We start from the raw sequence: 20528 nt of genomic DNA, 5'->3' as shown, positions 1-20528 counted from the left end.
GTTACATAAACATTATATTCCTATACAGCTAAGCTAGAAGAAGCAGCTAGCTCTGCTACAGTAAGCTTTTTAAACTTTGTTTCAAGTTTGAAATATAGAGAAGAGACATGCAGTATTTAGTTGAAGACATTTTCTAAGAACAGAATTCTGTTAAAATATGGGAGGAAGTGCTTATATATCTGAAGAAGAGGCTGTTTTCTTGTTCCATTTACTCTTTTCATGTCCTGATGTCAAAACACTTTTTTTTAGAATATTTATTTACTTATTTATTTGGAAGGCACAGTGATTAGGGGAGAGAGAGAGATGGAAAGACAGCTTTTCCATTCCCTGGTTCACTCCCCAGATGGCTACAGCGGGAACCTGTTTCCCACTTTGTGGTTTCCCACTTTGTAACAGGAACCCAAATCCGTTATCCACTCCTTTCCCAGGTGCATTGACAGGGAGCTGGATCAGAAGCAGAGCAGCAGGGACTCAAGTTGTCACTCTGCAAAGGGCTGCTGGCATTGCAAGCAGCAACTTAACCTGCTGAGCCTTAACACCAGCCCTTAATAAGCATTTTGATTGCTGAATTCTCTACAGCGATTCTGTATTACTTTTATTGATTTATTACTATATGATGAGAAATGATATTTCAGTTTTTTCCATTCAGTCCATGAAAGTAATTCCCTCTTTTAAATTATGCTGTCATTTATGATAATCAACTATCTGTTTTTCATTCAATCCATGAAAGTAATTCCCTCTTTTAAATTAAGCTGTCAGTTATGATAATCAACTACCTGTTTTTCCAAAAGCCTGATCTGGTTGATTGTAAACAATTACCTGCCATTGTAATTCCTATCCTGCAGCTTTAGGAATTTCAGTATGGAAGAGAAGTTGGCATGAGCTCTCACTAACCTATAACCCAGTGTTTAGACAATTTTTTTTTTTTTTTTGACAGGCAGAGTGGACAGTGAGAGAGAGAGACAGAGAGAAAGGTCTTCCTTTGCCGTTGGTTCATCCTCCAATGGCCGCTGCGGCCGGTGCGCTGCGGCCGGCGCACCGCGCTGATCCGATGGCAGAAGCCAGGTACTTATCCTGGTCTCCCATGGGATGCAGGGCCCAAGTACTCGGGCCATCCTCCACTGCACTCCCTGGCCACAGCAGAGAGCTGGCCTGGAAGAGGGGCAACCGGGACAGAATCCGGCACCCCGACCAGGACTAGGAGCTGCGGCGCCAACCTAGAAAACTTTCAAGTTCTCTTTTCACTGTTAATTCTCCCCAGGGTTTCTTACATCATCTATCATAACATAATATAAGGAAACGGGCTTTTTGTTTTAAGCTATTCCTTAATAGAAATGAAGTGCTCTATATTATCACCTAGTGTTTTCTTTTAATCTTATAGTAGAAGAATGCATGTGTTTACCTATATCTCGAAAACATGAGTACTGTTAGTTGCAAAACTGTCCAGCTTTGAAGTATAGACAAGAGTGTTTGGTAAGAGGAACAGGTTCTCCTAAGTTATCCTTTATAAGTACATTACTTCATTATTTTGTTTGAAATTATCATTTAACAAGCAAATGATTTGTGTCCCCAAGGATGCAAATTTATTGTCAATTCATTATATTATTTTATAAATGTTTTCATTACTAAGCATTTAGAAACTTTGAGCAAAATTTGTCAGATATTATCTTGTTTCTATAACCTTTTAATTTATACAGTAATAAAAATCTTACCTGCTTTCTTTTTTCCTTTAAAATGTAGACTATATCATTTTGAAATGTCAAACTATTTTAAACATAATGAGAATTTTTAAATTCTTAGCATTTTATATCTATGTATGGTATATTGGCTTTTATTTTTGTTATTAAAAAAGTACTGTGGGATAAATGTCTTGGTTTTTGTTTTTCTCTTAAAGTTTTATTGGACATTCTTTGGGCAACTTAATAATCCGTTCAGTGCTTACAAGACCAAGGTTTAAATATTACCTCAACAAACTTCATACCTTTCTGTCTCTTTCTGGACCTCACCTTGGTACGCTCTATAATAGCAGCGCTCTTGTTAATACAGGTAAGTTTTATTCTATACAAAAAAAATATGGCATAGGGAGGAAATGTAAACACAAATTTAGCATTTTCCGATGTTTATGTTAGAGCCAGCCAGGCACATACGTGGAATTTCATGAGCAAAACATGCAGATAATTTTCTACTTTGCTATACACTTAAAATAAGCTAATAAAAGTCATTTCAGGAGGCCAGCACTGTGACATAGTAGGCTAAGCCTCCTCCTGCAGCATTGGCATGCCAATTCATGTCCCGGCAGCTCCTCTTCTGATCCAGCTCTCTGCTATAGCCTGGGAAAGTAGTAGAAGATGGCCTAAGTGTGTTTGGGTCCTGCCACCTTGTGGGAGACCTGGATGAAGTTCCCGGCTCCTGGCTGTTGTGGCCATTTGGGGAGTGAACCAACAGATCGTTCTCTCTCTCTCCCTCCCTCCCTCTCTGTGTCTGCAATTCTACCTCTCAAATAAATAAATAAGACCTTAAAAAATCATTTCTGAAAATAATTATTCTCAATGAGATGGCATTTGTCAATAGTTATAGCAGCATTTTCCCCTTAAGTTCTAAATGTTTGCAGTAAATATTTAACTTAAAGAAACTATTCCGTTATTTAATTAGTTGAGCAGCTAACTAATACCTATATTTGTTATAAAGTTATAAAATATTATGTAGAATATTGACTCTCTGGTTTGGTAACTTTAAAACCGATTATGAGAAAATAATATTGAAGAAATTGATCCAAATTTTCTAAAGAAATTAAAATGAAAATTAAGACCCTAATTTTGAAGATTCATAATGTTCTCATGGAGAAACAGTTGGTACTTGGTTTACCTTTTTGTTTGGCTTGATTTTTCCCTTAGATTTTTAAAAATGTTTCATTGTTGAGTCAGTTCATTTCCATTTGGAGAACAAATTTTATTCCATTCTGTCTCTTTTCATTGAGCTCTGAAATTCTTATATCCATTTCCTTTCATTGACAAACAAACCATATCATTTTCTTCTATATCTCATTTCAAATTGGTGATTTCAAAATATAGCCAGTTCTGGATTTTTGCAGCTTAAAAAAGAGGTGATAAGAAAAATGAAATCCTTTTATAATATGAAATAGAACCCAGCATGAATAGGATAATGTTTATAACTATCATATTTAATCCATGAAAGCATTTTTGCCATCTCTTTCTCCTGTTCCCCTTTATAATATCAGAAACAATGAAAGTGAAATGAATATTCCACAGTCTTGAAACGTGCTCCAGAGTAATGGGGATTTCACTTTATTTTCATATATACAAGGGGAAGGTACATTTAAATATGCCTTACTGATAATATAAAGAAATAGAATTAGGGGCAGGCATTTGGCACAGTGGTTAAGACAACTACATCTCAAATCGGTATGCCTGCATTCAAATCTGAGCTCCACTTCTAATTACAACTTCTACTAATGTGCACCCTAGGAGGCATCAGGTGATGGCTTAAGTATTTTGGTCTCTGGAACCCACATGCGAGACCTGTGTTGAGTTCCAGGATCCTGACTTTAGCCTGGCCCAGCCCTGACTGTTGTGAGCATTTTGGGAGTGAACCAACAGAAAAAAGATCCCTCTCTTTCTCTGTGTATTTGGTCTTTCAAATAAATTTTAAATGAATTTTTAAAATTTTAATGAAATACAATGAAATATGAAACTTAAGCTATTAGAAAGAGTTGGTCCTTTTACAATTAGTCTACCATAACTTAAGTATAATTATATAGACTGAAAACTCAGTCTTAGCATTTGGAACTACCACTGTACATGTAGTATTTAACCCTCTTTTCCTTTATAATATGGACAAATATATCTAAAAGTATAATTTTCCCAAATTTGTTCTTCATATGCTTTTGAGATTTGATTATTGTTTTTAGCTTTGTTTAAATTCCTGCGGAATTGTGTTTCTATTTATTTTACTTGTTGAATATTATGGTTTGTGGTGCAGCAAGCCTGTGCTTATAGAATGGACTGAAATTATGTTTTGCCAAAAATTTTTTAAAAGGAAGGAAGGAGGGGGATGAGGGACGGAAGAAGAAGAGAGGGACGTAAGGTCATCTTAGAGTTGTATCTATGAAATGTACAAAATCTGTTCTCTTTATATTGGTAAGAATTTTTGAAAGAAATAGCATTCCTTTCAACAACTACCATTAACCCATAGTTAAACTATGTGTATATGTATATGTTTATATTTGTTACTAGAACATGGAAATATTTTGAAAATATATTCATTATTAGCCAGAAAAATGCTAATTTGGCAAATGGCATGTTTTGAAGTAAAATATATATTAAAATTAATAACTTGTCATGTTATATATTCCACTTATACTGATATATCATGTATAACTCTCTAGGTCTCTGGTTTATGCAGAAATGGAAAAAATCAGGTTCTCTTTTGCAATTAACATGTCGAGATCACTCAGACCCTCGTCAAACTTTTTTATATAAGCTTAGTAATAAAGCAGGTAAGTAACAGCTTGGAAAACATGAACACAGATGAATCTTGATGTGAATGGAAGGGGAGAGGGAGTGGGAAAGGGGAGGGTTGTGGGTGGGAGGGACGGTATGGGGGGGAAGCCATAGTAATCCATTATTCGTACTTTGGAAACGTATATTCATTAAATAAAAGTTAAAAAAAAAAAAAATAAATAAATAAATAAATCCTTAATAAATCAATAAATTTTTTAAAATCAAAAGGCAAAAAAAAAAAAAAAGCTGTTAGCAAATAAATTACCAACATGTCTTTCTGGTTTTCAAGAAGGTCTCAGTCTACTGCAGTTTCTTTTAATAGACTCACAACTGGGATTTGATGGAGTAGTTCTTTAACTGTTAGTGATTGTATTTATATTTTATGAACTGCACATTTTTTTCTTTTTTCCCCAAAGAAACCTTTTATTTAATGAATACAAATGTCTTAAGTACAACTTTAGGATATAGTTATTCTTCCCACCATACCCACACTCCCACCCCTCATCTTCCTCCCTCTCCCCTTCCAGTCTCATTCTCCATTAAAATTCATCTTCAGTTAACTTTGTGCACAGAAGACCAACCCTATACTAAGTAAAGATTTCAGCAATTTACATACACACACACACACACACACATACACACACACTTTGGGAACAAGTTTTATAGTTAACTTTCATAATACAACTCATTAAGGACAGAGGTCCTGCATGGGAAGTTAGTGCACAGTGACTCCTGTTGTTAATTTAACAATTAACACTCTTATGTTTGACGTCCCTGACCTCCTGAGGCTCTTGACATGACCTTCCTAGCCTATGGAAGCCTTTTGAATCCACAAACTGTCAGTATTTAGACACAGCCATAAACAAAGTAGAAGTCCTCTCCTCCCTTTAAAGAAAAGTACATCCTTCTGTGATGGCCACTTCTTTCCACTGGGGTCTCACTCACAGAGATCCTTCATGTAGAACATTTTTTGCCACAGTGTATTGGCTTTCCATGCCTGAAATGCTCTCATGGGCTTTTCAGCCAGACTAGGATGCCTTAAAGGTCAGAATGCTACTTAAAGTGATTATCGTTCTATGAGTCTGTTGTGTGGACTGCTTTCCATGTTGGAACATTCTCTCCTTTCATTCTATCTATTATTATTACCAGACACTTGATCTATTTATGTGATCACTTTAACACTTGATCCTATCTATGTGTTCACTTTAACACTTAAGATGGCATTTTTACCACCCAGCTTAATGGGATTTGGGGTCCCTTGGCAAGTTTTTAATCTGTACCCTTAGAAGTAAGTCTGTAGTAATGTATGTAGAACTATACAGCTTTCCATTTACAAACTTCCTCCTTCCTCTCTTATTCTCACTCTTATTTTTAATGAGATCCAGCCTCAATTGACTTTATATACATATGATTAACTATGTTAAGTAAAAAGTTCAACAAATATTATGAAGAAAAAATAAAACTGTTCCTTGACAGTAAATACAAGGGCAGCTCTAGTCATCCTTTCTGGAAGTGTCAATTTTACTTTTACAGATTTCTATTAGATCTCACAGATCAGGGAGAACATATGGTATTTGTCCCTTTTGGAACTGGCTTACTTCACTAAGTATGATGTTTTCCAGATTCATCCATTTTGGTGCAAATGACTGGATTTCATTTTTTTAACCACTGCATAGTATTCCATAGTGTACATATCTCATAATTTCTTTATCCAGTCTTCAGTTGACAGGCACATAGATTGATTCTATGCCTTAGCTATTGTGAATTGAGCTGCAGTAAACATTGGGGTACAGATAACTCTCTTATTTACTGATTTCGTTTCCCTTGGGTAAATTCCAAGTAGTGGAATAGGTATCTCCATACTGTCTTCCATAGTGGCTTTACCATATTTTTCTATCTTCCATTTCCAGGACTATCAAGCATTTTTTGAAAATGTTAGAAATTAAACTATTAATAGTTATCCCTTCTACAGTTCTCACTACTGGATGAATATTATTCTTTATCCCTTAATAACTGATTATTAAGTATATTCCCTATCATATATGTTCTATGCTTTTACAGCCCAAAATCATTAAATTTTTAGTATTTTTTGTGAACAAAATAAATCTGGTTAAAGGTTTCAGAAATGTTACTTTTAAAAGAAAATTACCCCTTTTTTGAATAAGACATGATTTAAATATTCATTAAAATTTTATTGCAACTTTTGACCAAAACACCCTATGGCATTCATCAGATTTCTGATAGAATATATAAGTATTGTGTACAATGTAAAAATACTAGTATACTAGCATCTCAGTGTTGACTATCAAGGGAAAAAGAAAATGAAGTAGCCAGAGTGACACAGCAGGCAAAATGTGTGATATATATAGATTAGGTAACACCAGTGTTGAAGTAGACAAGACGTTACTAGAGTATAGAGAGAGATCATGGCAACACTTACATTCCTTAATTAGGGCACAGAAATGGCCGTAATATATTCATTATTGAAATTTTAAAAACAAAATATCCTTGTTTTAAGATTTTCCTAAAAACATCTGCATAAAATCTCTTTATCAGTAGATGAATTTTGACAAATAAAGTATAACAATTAAAGACATCTCCTACTGTGTTAGTACCATTCAAGATAATCTTTTTTCCAGTTACAGAAATGTTTCATAATAGATGTCACTTGATTTATAAAAATACTTATTTATAAATAATACTTATATTTTAATTCTGAAAGATAATTAGAATCAGCTAATTATTTTGGAGGTAAATTCTTTTGAATGTATTTAAAAGAAATTGCTAAAAATAAGAATAATATTGTTTAGAGTATGTCAGAAAGTACAAGATTTGTTCACTCTTAGCACTAATGGCATTCTGGAATGTATAGTTCTTTTGTTGTCAGGAATTGTCATGTGCCACTGTAGGATATTTTGCAGCATCTATGACCTCTATCCATCCTGTGCCAACATAGCAAACCATACCTTTCTGGTTTCCCACTTCTTGTTGTGATGAACAAAAATGTCTTCTTACATTTGGATCGTGTTCATCATGTTTAGAACCACTGCTTTAACCAGTTCCAGAGAGTAACCATAAAATGACAGCATGAATTGCTATAAAACTCAGTAAAATTTCAGAAAAAATTAATGGCCAAAGTGTCAAGAATACCAAGGATAAAAGTTGTTACTCAGGTATTTGTACATAAATGATGTTATTATATCAGCCAGAGAAACATCAAAGATTTATTTTAATCCTTTTCTTGGTATCTTGAAAAGTAAAGTGATTAAAACTATTTCCAGCTAACCCTTCTAATTCTGTAGATGGGGAAATCTTGTAACTTCTACAATTTAAAGGTAATTTTAAATATCACCTCAGGGGCTGAGTAAAATATTAACACTCTGTCCAGTGAACTGGGCTGTGTTTGAGCAGGCGGAATCAAGGTGGATACAGAGAATGACTCCCAAAATAAAGCCGTTTGACATTTTTATTAGCTGGACTTCAGCTCAGATGAGGTACTGCTGTAATTGCTGCCAGCATTGCAACTCTGGGGCCTGCCATGCTTCATTTTTTTTTCTTTTGTTTATTTGACAGAGTTATAGATAGTGAGAGAGACAGAAAGGTCTTCCTTGCGTTGGTTCACCCCACAAATGGCCGCTACGGCCAGCGCTCTGCACCGATCCGAAGCCAGGAGCCAGGTGCTTCTTCCAGGTCTCCCATGCGGGTACAGGGGCCCAAGCACTTGGGCCATCCTCCACTGACCTCCTGGGCCACAACAGAGAGCTGGACTGGAAGAGGAGCAACCGGGACAGAATCCGGCGCCCATGCGGATGCCAGCACCGCAGGCGGAAGATTAACCAATTGGCCATACTTCATTTTGAGTTTCTGTCCTTTCTAGCCAATACTGCTAGATAAGAAGTTGAAACCAAAAGATTCAAAATGGGCCATATGCAACTATATTGGCCTTTAGCTAATATAAAAAGTAAAACTGTGTGAAAAGAACAATGCTGGTATTGATACATTTTGGTTGAGAAATTTTTAAAGGCCGGTTCCCGGCTCAATAGGCTAATCCTCCTCCTGTGGCGCTGGCACACCAGGTTCTAGTCCTGGTCGGGGCGCCGGATTCTGTCCCGGTTGCCCCTCTTCCAGGCCAGCTCTCTGCTGTGACCCGGGAATGCAGTGGAGGATGGCCCAAGTACTTGAGCCCTGCACACCATGGGAGACCAGGAGAAGCACCTGGCTCCTGCCATCGGATCAGCGCAGTGTGCCGGCCTCAGCGGCCATTGGAGGGTGAACCAACAGCACAGGAAGACCTTTCTCTGTCTTTCACTGTCCACTCTGCCTGTCAAAAAAAAAAAAAAAAGGATACAAAAAAAAGAAATTTTTAAAAGATTGATTACTAAGTATAAAATACATTTTTAAAATATGTGATTTAAGAGTTATGTTTAGAAATTAGACATTATAGTGTATGTTATGTCAGTATGAGAAATTTTTATTCAGTTTATTTCATCATCATGGTATCTGAAAGTGAAAGAATATCTTAGAAATTTTATCATCTAGTTAGTCTTGATTTTGCATAGTTCAGCTGAGCTGCCTGAACCTGAGGAGGTCCAGATACTTCCCTCTAGGACCTCCGAATAAAGCAGCAGTTCCCAATTTCAGTGTCCTTTCTCTGGAGAAGCATTCAGGATCTCTGCAAAGAGCTGCTAGCTTGAAGACTATATGAATGTGACTTTACCTGGAAAGATGTAGTATCTATTATTCTCATAGTATAAACTGTAGAAATAAAGCTTGTTAAAATCTTGATCAGTGGAGAATTTATGAAGAAACAGATCATGTAATCTGACAAATGCATGATTTATAGAGCATAGTTGAAGGTGACATCACGTTCTTTGTGTGTTAGTTTTATGTGTGGTACTGTCCCTGCTACATAACACAACCCAATAGAAAAAAGTAGATTAAAGATAAAGAAGTGACCAGAAGGCCGGCACTGTGGCTCAATAGGCTAATCCTTCGCCTTGCGGCACCGGCACACCGGGTTCTAGTCCCGGTCGGGGCGCCGGATTCTGTCCCGGTTGCCTTTCTTCCAGGCCAGCTCTCTGCTGTGGCCAGGGAGTGCAGTGGAGGATGGCCCAGGTCCTTGGGCCCTGCACCCCATGGGAGACCAGGAGAAGCACCTGGCTCCTGCCTTCAGATCAGCGCGGTGTGCCGGCTGCAGCGCACCGGCCGCGGCGGCCATTGGAGGGTGAACCAACGGCAAAGGAAGACCTTTCTCTCTGTCTCTTTCTCTCTCTCACTGTCCACTCTGCCTGTCAAAAATAAAAAATAAAACTAAAAAAATATAATATTTAAAAAAAAATAAGTGACCAGAAAAAAAATATACAGAAAGCAATAAACATAGTTTCTAAAACTTTATTTATAATCAAAGAAATGCACATTAGAGTTATAATTTAGACATTTTGCCAGTTAGGTTGATAGAAATTAAAAAGATGATATCCAATATGGAAGAGTAAATGGGAAAACAGATATGTTTATCTGCTAATGGCAGAAGGGGAAATTATGTGACCTTTTTGGAGGGTACATTTTTGAGAATTTTTCTTTAAGATTTATTTATTTATTTGAAAGAGATACAGAGAGAAAGAGGGAGGGAGAGGGAGATCTTCCATTTGCTGGTTCACTTCCTAGATGGCTGGGGCTGGACCAGGCTGACGCCAGGAGCCAGGAGCTTCCTCTGAGTCTCCCCTGTGGGTGCAGGGACTCAAGGACTTGAACAATCTTCTGTTGCTTTCTCAGGCACATTAGCAAGGAGCTGGCTCAGAAGTGCAGCAGCAGGACTCGAACCAGTGCCTATATGGGATGCCAGCACTGCAGGCAGAGGCCTAACCTATGCGACACAGCACTGGCTCCCATTTATGAGAATTTTAAGAATGAGCTAAGCTAAGCAGTTACACTCTAGGAATTTTTCCTACAAAAATTTCACACAGATTTAGGTAAGGGCTTTTCATTGCAGTGCTTCTGTTTTGTTTTTATGTCCCCTCTCCATTGAAAAGCAATGGATCAGGCCGGCGCCGTGGCTCAATAGGCTAATCCTCCACCTTGCGGCGCCGGCACACCGGGTTCTAGTCCCGGTCGGGGCGCCGGATTCTGTCCCGGTTGCCCCTCTTCCAGGCCAGCTCTCTGCTATGGCCAGGGAGTGCAGTGGAGGATGGCCCAGGTGCTTGGGCCCTGCACCCCATGGGAGACCAGGAAAAGCACCTGGATCCTGGCTCCTGCCATCGGATCAGCGCGGTGCGCCGGCTGCAGCGGCGGCCATTGGAGGGTGAACCAACGGCAAAGGAAGACCTTTCTCTCTCTGTCTCTCTCTCTCACTGTCCACTCTGCCTGTCAAAAATTAAAAAAAAAAAAAAAAAAAAAAAAGCAATGGATCTAAATATCCATTAGTAGAGAAATAGGAAATATACTAAAATGTAATTATGGAGATATGGAGATACGTTAAAAAATGGGGTACATATATTTGTAGAAGAGCCGTCCCTTAAATATTTAAAAAGCAAGACACAAAGTAATTTATGTATAAATAATATAATCCCATTTATATGTCTTCAAATTAAGTCTTCTGTGTTCCTATAAAGGAGTTTGGAATGATACATGCAACCATTAGCTGTGTCATTGGCAAATGAAGGGTGTAGGCAAGAGAAGGTGATCAAGGGGGAGGGAATACTTTAAAACACATTTTTTTTTTTCATTAGGTAAAAAGAAACAATAAAAATGCTTGGATTCTAAAATGAGAAAGATGACACAAGAATGGATTAGGGAAGTGTACAGTTACATGACACTCATCCACAGCCCAATTTTTCACATTAAGGCAGGCATTCATAACAAATTACTGTATTTTGAAAGCACAATAGAATTTATTGTGAGATAAACCAACCAGGTTCTTCCCCAGCAGGAGAGGACTTGTCTGGAAACTTCTCAACTCAGTCATTTGAGAATGCTGAGGGGATCGAATTCTGGTCCCACTCAGCTCTGTACACCATAGAAACTTTTTCTCCTTTTACCTGCTGATTAATTTATGTTGATGTTCATTAGCATTAGTTACAAGACTATGCTGAAATATAATGTTAACAGGAATACTTTAAGCACTGTAACCATGAAATGGTCAAGTGACCCTTAGCACACTGTTTTCTTTCCTCTCAATTAGTCTGTCTCTGGTTGAATAAGCTCTCTACCACTGGAAGTTAGAATTTGAAGTTACAGACTACTTAATTAATTTGAGTGAGCATTAGTCTGTAAATACTTGGGAGCCAATATTGTTTGGTTTTAAGGAAAAGCATGCACTTTATATTAGTTAAAAAACACACTGACAAGGGCTTGCATTATGGTGTAGAAGGTAAAGCCACTGCCTGCAATGCCAGTATCCCATATCAGTACCGGCTGCTCCATTTCCAATCCAACTCCCTGCTGATGCTCCTGGGAAAGCAGCGGCGGGGATGGCTTAAGTCCTTGGGCCCCTATACCCACATGGCAGACCCAGAGAAAGCTCCTGGCCTGGTCCAGCCCTGGTCATTGTGACCATTTGGGAAGTCAACCAGTGGATGGAAGATACCTCTCTCTCTCTCTCTCTCTCTCTCTCTAGCTCTTTCAAATAAATAAATAAATCTTAACAACAACAACAAAAAAAAACCACTCTGATCACTTTTAACTGGAGCAAATCAAAGATAGGTCACTCTTTTTATCCTCCCAGAAATATTGCAGACTTATATTTTATAATGGATATGAATTTTTCTAAAAGTTGCCATCCTTTTATTAAAAGGAAGCACCTGAATACCACATGAAATATAAAATTGTCAGTAGACAAATTAGAATTAGTGAACCTAGTAAGTGGAGAATTGCAGTGATATTAATATGAAGACAAAGTGACCGACCTAGTAGTGAGAGTGGGAAGAAAGATGTTACATAATGGAGAAAGCAAAACTTGATGACCTACTAGACAGGAGGGAACTGCAGAGAAATTAAAGATGAATATTTCTTATTTTACTAGAATAAGGATAAGCTTAAAAATATAAGTCAGGGTAGCAAGCAAAATTTGGAAAATAGGATTTGGCATTAGAAATGGTGAATGTTAACATTTCGCAAAGTTTCATATCAAATTATCTGGCCAACAAAGCAGGCCAGAAATTCAAATTTGGGAATCACATATAAAAGTGATAGTTGAAAGTAGAATATATGGGTTTAACAAAAGAGAGGAGTATCACAAACACCTAGAAACAAGGTATATTTATATCCTCTGTCCAAAAATTGTCCCTCACAAATGAGGGGCAGAGTTTTTTCTAGTTGCGGACAGAATCACTAATACACGGTGATCTCTCAGTGCTTTATTTTCATTTGTTTGGAGAAGACATGCTGGCTCAAAATAAACATTTGTATGCAAATTTAGGCTATCTAACAGAACTAAAACTTGGTGAAATAAGATGAGGCCTGAGAATACAGCAGTAGATTTTTAGGCCATTGATTAGAGACATTTCTCCAGAATAATGAGGAAGAAAGACTTTGTGGAGTAGGTTCAGTAGAAGGAAAGAAAAAAAGAGACAACAAACATATATAGAACTCCTGGTGAATTTTACCATAAAGTAGTGCCAAGAAGTAGAATATAAGATCTTGGGACATGTTCATTGATTGTTTTTTATGTTTTAAGAAATGATATTGTAAGGCCGGCGCCGCGGCTCACTAGGCTAATCCTCCGCCTAGCGGCGCCGGCACACCGGGTTCTAGTCCCGGTCGGGGCGCCGGAGTCTGTCCCGGTTGCCCCTCTTCCAGGCCAGCCCTCTGCTGTGGCCAGGGAGTGCAGTGGAGGATGGCCCAGGTGCTTGGGCCCTGCGCCCCATGGGAGACCAGGAAAAGCACCTGGCTCCTGGCTCCTGCCATCGGATCAGCGCGGTGTGCCGGCCGCAGCGCGCCGGCCGCGGCGGCCATTGGAGGGTGAACCAACGGCAAAAGGAAGACCTTTCTCTCTGTCTCTCTCTCTCTCACTGTCCACTCTGCCTGTCACAAAAAAAAAAAAAAAAAAAAAAAAAAAAAAGAAATGATATTGTAGTTTTCTGTATACTGATAAGAATGAGCTATAAAGGGAGTAGACTTGTAGCCTAGTGGTTCAGATGCCTACATCCACATCAGAGTGCCTGGGTTTGATGCTCAGCTCCAGCTCCTGACTCCAGCTCCCTGCTACTCTTGGAGTCAGTGGTAATCGCTCAAATGACTGCGTTCCTGCCAACCGTGTGGGAGACCTGGATTGCATTCCGGCTCCCCACCTTAGGCCCAGCCCAGACCCACTCATTGTGAGCATTTGCTCGGTGTACCAGGAGACAGAAGCACTTGTGCTCTCACTCATTTCTCTCATTCTCTGTCTCTCTCTGCCTCTTAAGAGTGAAAAGTAGGAAGAAGGTGACGATGGTTTGAGGAGAAATAAGAAGTATAAAAATGAACTTGTTGAGCATGCTTCCACAGGCCATGAGGTACACGGCTCCAAGGAGTTTTATTCATGAATAGCACCCCTGGAGTTATGCAGTATGGGAGCCCTTTATGGAGAACATCAGCATACAGCTTTTAGATAAATAAAAAAGCCAGTTGTGCTGATGTTGTATAACTGGTTCAGTGCAGCTTGGAATAAAATTTCAGAAATGGCGTCATATTCAGGATCCAAAAAGTACAGTGCCTAAAACAAGTTGGATACACGTGAATACGAAGATTCAAAAAGTACAGTGATGAAACAGTTTGGATACAAGTGAAGATTACAGAGAGTGATTTTTACGTCCTTTGCTTGTTTACCCCTTAAAAGAATTTTGAAAAAGTCTGTACCCCCTTGTATAATTTTAATATGACACCCAAAAAATATACTATAAGTTTAAATAGTTCCAAAGATTATTTTCTGGCATTTTGGCTGAAATATATATATTTTTTCTGGCATTTTGGCTGAGATACATACACACGCACAAACACACACATATGCTTTAGTTGTATTTTCATAAAAATATAGAAACTCAGTTCATTCTATTGAAGTTACAGATGAAGCTTGTTCAGTTAATTCATGGAGAGTGTGTGTCATAAAATCTAATTGGAAAATTCATTTCTCATTGCTAAATGATCCATCAACTCAAGCTTACTTTTTGTGAGATGAAGTTAAGACTTCATACTTTGCTTTTACACCCTAGGGCCATATACCTTGATAAGATCTAAAATAGATTGGTGAAATAAATACCTTTGTCTTGTAAAGTAGGAAAGACAAGTCATTTTTGGAAAAGGGTTCATATGTAGGTTAGAATCTGGAAATCAGACCTCTTAATAGTTGTACATGCCCAAGTACACCATGATGAGACTTAAGGTTATTCAGTGGTAAATGTACACTAATTTGAAGACCTAATATTCTTAGATACATGGATGATTCTCAAAGTAGTGCTAATGATGATGAAGACATTGGTGTGCTAATTGTTGCCAAAACTGGAGCAAATTTTGTTCATGAAATGGTAGAATAAAGAGAAAAATTGTTTTTCTTAATACATGAAATGTTCTGTGTATGCAGCTGTTTAATTCCTATAATAAATATCTGATTGTTACACTTATATCCCTAGAATTGTATATATTCAGATCATTACACACACACGCACACCCCAAAAAATGGTGTTTTCTCTTAGAAAACAAAGAATAGGATGTTGTGATTTTTGGCCTTATGTCTATCATACAGTGTCACCTTACTGTGTTAGACCATACTGTTCTCTTGAAGAATACTTGAGTTGTAGGGAAGAAGAGCATCAACAAAGGACTACCATTAAGGATCCACAGTAGTTCCCAAAACTGGTCTATCTCTAAGAATTTGAATTTCACTAAGCATAAATACCAAAATTTTACCCTGGACCATTCCAGGACAAAATTTCACATACTATACACCCCAGGTCTAATATATTACCATTAGTTGTATGTCATTTAATAATGACATAAAATTTTGTATACATCTAGTCTGAGCCAATAATAAAGTTAGAATGTTAGTGATACTAAAAAGATAAAGAACATGATTTCAGTACTTAAATCATTTAATAAAGTACCCTAAAGTCCTAAAATCAATTCACCCAGTTTACTAAAAAATAAAAATAATAAGAACTTACATATTTCTTTGGAAAAATTCCTAAATATTGAAAAATACATGGATACATGTATTTGGCAGGTAAGAATGTCATGAAATACTTCAAAAAGAACCTTAGTCCACCATATTTAATTTCTTCCCAACCTCTACACCACCATACCACAATGTTTGCTTGCAGTGCACATATCTCATACTAACACAAAGACAACATACAGTGAAGGTAAGGTTTGTAGGGAACATAGAGAAATTTGGAGAAAGAGTTCATCAGAAATATGGAGTCACAAATAGTACTGCTGGAGAAATTTATATTTTGATCATTTAGTGTGATAGTAGTAAGCTGTATTAAATCTAGTTAATTGTTGCATTATGATTCATTATTTTTCTGTTCATAGGGCTTCATTATTTCAAAAATGTTGTGCTGGTGGGATCTCTACAGGATCGCTATGTTCCTTACCACTCTGCCCGCATTGAAATGTGTAAGACAGCATTAAAGGACAAACAGTCAGGTAAGGAAGTAAATTAAGTTATACCTGTAAATTAGCTTTTCCCCAAACTTTTCTTATCAACTTACCTTCTCCTTTCTCTCACCCTCCCCTCTCTTTTTATTTCCTTTTCTACACGCTGGATATTAATAACTCTACGGTACATTTTGTTTCCTTTCTCTCTCAGCAAGCTAGAGTCCACTTAGGGAAAAATTCAGAAAAGTCTTAACCTTTCAAATCAATAGCTAAAACTAGATAAGTGTCTTTTGTTTTAATAATAAGATTCAGTGACTCTGGGGACAGAGGGAGTCTAATGAAGATTTATTTGGACTTATTCCTGTGTAAATATATTTTTTAAATAGCATGGAACCAGAAATCCAACTTGATTCACAATGAAAAGCAAGAAAAGAGGTGGGAATGAAAAGTATTGTTTACTAACTTGTGCGATATCTTTTGAGAAACTCGCAAGCTCTCTGACTGTACTTCCATGTATTGTTGCCTTCTTATCATTTCATCAGAGCTGCATCCTACCTCTCCTCTGAAATTTAATGTCTCCCTTGCTAAAATTCACACATTCCGTGGGTAGGTTAAACCATCTTTTAGTGATAAGAGTTGTGCATAAGCATTGTAAACAATATTTTGCCCCTTATCAGGCAGCTTGTACATTTCTATGTATGTAAATCTAGTCTTTATCTTTTAAGCTTACCATCAACTCATTAAAGTCATTGTAAGAATGACATTTTTGAATTAAAAGCAGACCCATATATTAAATAAATCTTCTGACTATAGACTGAATCTTGTTTGTTCTTTGAGTAGAGCCAAATTCACATTGTTCTTATTTAGGAAGTTCTATTCTTTCTCAAAATAATTTGTAAATGTTGACTGCCATACAAACACTGTTAAAGTACTTGCTGTAGACTTTTTAATGTCTCACACTAGCCAGCTTATTTTCATAATTATTTAATAAGCTATAAGTAACTTTATGTGGAAGAAAATTTATTTACTTTATTGTATGTCTTGCCTTGAGTTGAAACTATCAACTCGACAAGAATAGAGTATAATAAATGTGCTGTTTTTACTTGGCCTGATAAATCATATGATTATTCATCTTTTCTATAAGAAAGTCTCAAAAATTATAGCTGAAGAAAAGTGAAACCTTTTTAAAAATATCATACTTTTAGAAAAATGTAACTATTTTATAAATAATATAAAAGTTGACATAGAATTTTTTTCAGTTACTCATATGAACTAATTTTCCTTTTTCCTGTTTATTCCATAGGACAGATATATTCAGAAATGATTCACAATTTGCTTCGCCCAGTTCTGCAAAGCAAGGACTGTAATTTGGTTCGCTATAATGTCATCAATGCATTGCCTAATACAGCTGACTCACTTATTGGGAGGGCTGCACATATAGCTGTTCTGGATTCAGAAATATTTTTGGAAAAATTCTTCCTGGTGGCTGCCCTCAAATATTTCCAATAGAATAAAAATATTATTAGAGACTTGACAATTACCTCATTCAACAATGATTCAAATAATGTATTATATTAAAATGTAGATATGAAGTTCTAAGAAATATTTATACCTTTTTATATGGAAGATAATTTATATCATCCATGTTTAGAGCTTTTTAAACATCAACTTTACTTTCTAGGTAATGTGGCTGTGCAATATTTTTTTAATTTTATCTTTTTACTTTTCTATTACTTTTTCATATATTTTGCTACCTAAGTTTTTCAGTGAAACTTTAAACCCCTATATATGTCTGATTGTTTATTATTGGCTTTCCACACTCTATGTGTCAGATGACATCATATTTGCCATTGTTGCTAGAATAGCATGGGATTTTAAATTTTCTAGTATTGGGATATTGTTCAGTTAGTTATAAATTTTACTTTTAACATTTTACTGCATTTTAACTGGAAATTAAATTATGGCTGCTAAACTATATTTTTTGAAATCAACTCCTTTAGTCCTAAAGTAAACTTTATCATATGATCAAACCAGGTAGTTCATATATGATGTCATAAAAGTTTTCTATAGTCATTACTGTTCTGTTAAATATATGTCATGCCTATTAAAGTATATTTTCTACTGGTGATTTCAACATTATTTCTCATTGACTTTTACTACTGGAACTTTTCATGTTCATACTGGCTGCATATAAAGATTTTTGAATGTCTGAATGCCCTCTGCCTTGATTTGGTTGGAATTTTGCTAAATTTGGTAATGTTGCTTGAACTTTCTGACTATATTTCTTTAACTTTTGTCATGGACTTCCTTTTATGTACATAATAAGTAAATGTTGAAATTTATGAAAATCTTTTATGAATTTACTTTTTAAATGTTAAAATTTATTGAATTCAAGAGTAGTGTAAATAAAATAATTCACATTGAAAATGAAGCAAAGTGACTTTACATGTTTGGTGATAACAGATGCAAATGTTTTTGATATATGGAGATATATAGAGTCTTTTGACTTTACTAAAGGTGCTGAATAGCATAAAATTCACTATTTCCCTTCCTGTTCTACTTGTGAAACTAATGATGCACTAAGGATGGGTGGAAGGTTGTTGCATTCACCACGTCTGGTGGACAGAGGTTTTGTAATATGTATTGTATAATTGTTGCATGTTTTCTAGCATCATGTTATTGCCTCGTGTTAATAAATGAACAAATGACTGTTTGGAGGAACAGCTAAAATGCTTGTAATCATTTGTTTATTCTCAGAATACTAGAGATAAATTTATTTATAATTGGTAGTACCATATTAATTAACTCTCTATATAGACCAGTATAAAATTAACACTTATATAACTTGAAAATACTTGAAAATTCCATAAACTAAACAATAATATACCAAGTGCATTGTATCTGGAAGATATAATTATATCCATCCTTGTATTTTTGTCACAGACATTTTTCATTTTCATAGATCCTGGCTGTGGGTTTGAAATAGCATGCATATTATAACTTTGGATGACTTCCAGGTTTGTCAGAGGACTCGTTCTTACTCCTAATAATATATATAAAATTTAATGGTAAATTACTCTTAGGATCATAGTTGGTTGACTGATTGTTGCTTATTTTAATACAGTTTTAAAGGCATATCAGTGATCATCATTTACAATCGGACTTAACATCTGATTTAGAAGGGAAGCCATCATATGCTATTCACCTCTGAATTCAGATTATGTGTGATTGAGGAAAGCAAATAGTGATCTGAAATAGGGTAATGGAGATAGAATAGTAGGATAATGGAAATAGGATAATAGGTAGAGAATGCATTTCCTTGAAGTATACCAATAAGGAGTCTTGGCTGCAGATAACAAAAAGCAATTTTGATTACCTTAAGCAGAAAAAAGTTTATTGGCAGAATATCGGGTAGTTCATAGAATTGGACAGACTGGAGAAACAGGTTCCCAACAACAGATAGAAACCAAGGAAATCGAGATGACCAAAATCATAGCTGAGTTCTGATTTCAAGACGACCTAGAGAATGGTGTATACTGCTGGCAGTAATCCTCCTGAAAACTGGGTTGGCTCAAAATACTTACTGTTTACTTACACCAGAATCAAAATCTAGTGGGAGTGTCCAGCTGACTGAGAAGTCTTGTGTTGCTCTGACATTTTGTCATCAAAGATTGTCAAGTATTTGTGTATGTGAGCCTCTCAGCTTCCACAGTAGAAAATGAGACAGTGTCTTCTACCAAGATACATCAAACAGGAAATTAGTTTGATGACATCATCAAATATAAAAACATAACAAAGGGCTAATATAATTCATGTTTTTATCTTTCTAACATCTGCATGTACCATCCTCCCAGTACACATATTTATTTTAAATACTGCCCCCTGGGGCCGGCGCTGTGGCACACTAGGTTAATCCTCCACCTGTGGTGCCGGCATCCTGTATGGGTGCCGGTTCTAGTCCCGGTTACTCCTCTTCCAGTCCAGCTCTCTGCTGTGGCCTGGGATAGCAGTAGAAGATGACCCAACTGCTTGGGCCCCTGCACCTGCATGGGAGACCTGGAAGAAACACCTGGCTCCTTGCTTCAGATCAGCGCAGCTCCGGCTGTTGCAGCCATTTGAGGTGTGAACCAACGGAAGGAAGACCTTTCTCTCTACACTCTCTCTCACTGTCTGCAACTCTACCTGTCAAATAAATAAATAAAATCTTTAAAAAAAAAATGCTGCCCCCTGATGTAATATCTATCCAACATCCAGCTTCAAATTTTAAATCTCAGTGAAATGTCTGCTGGTTCTGTAATGATGTTGCCTCAATTGTTTACAACCTGTAGGCAAAATTGTGACTTAACCACTAGCCCTGTACTCAATAATAGTATAAGACAGGAAGAAAAAATATTGACATGCATGAGCCAGTAAGTAAATACAGGGCAGTGTGCTGCAAGC

General features: G+C 36.7%; 1 protein-coding gene across 31 annotated transcripts in view; it reads left to right on the top strand.

Moving 5' to 3' along the window:
* FAM135A (family with sequence similarity 135 member A) overlaps window positions 1-18818 on the top strand; it is a 128193-nt gene extending 109375 nt beyond the window's left edge. For all 31 annotated transcript variants that reach the window (XM_089333055.1, XM_089333058.1, XM_070073900.2 and 28 more), the window contains 4 exons: window positions 1895-2046; window positions 4406-4516; window positions 16023-16136; window positions 17392-18818. In XM_089333055.1, coding sequence (XP_089189181.1) covers window positions 1895-2046; window positions 4406-4516; window positions 16023-16136; window positions 17392-17597 — 583 coding nt within the window. In that variant the 3' untranslated portion in view covers window positions 17598-18818. The remainder of the gene's footprint in view (window positions 1-1894; window positions 2047-4405; window positions 4517-16022; window positions 16137-17391) is intronic.
* Window positions 18819-20528: the final 1710 nt, after the last annotated feature.

This window comes from Oryctolagus cuniculus, chromosome 5 (assembly GCF_051225735.1).
Source record: "Oryctolagus cuniculus isolate XC-2025 breed Fujian yellow rabbit chromosome 5, ASM5122573v1, whole genome shotgun sequence".
Taxonomy (NCBI): domain Eukaryota; kingdom Metazoa; phylum Chordata; class Mammalia; order Lagomorpha; family Leporidae; genus Oryctolagus; species Oryctolagus cuniculus.
The sequence above is the reverse complement of the archived record's forward strand: the minus strand, read 5'-3'. Positions and strand labels throughout refer to the sequence as shown.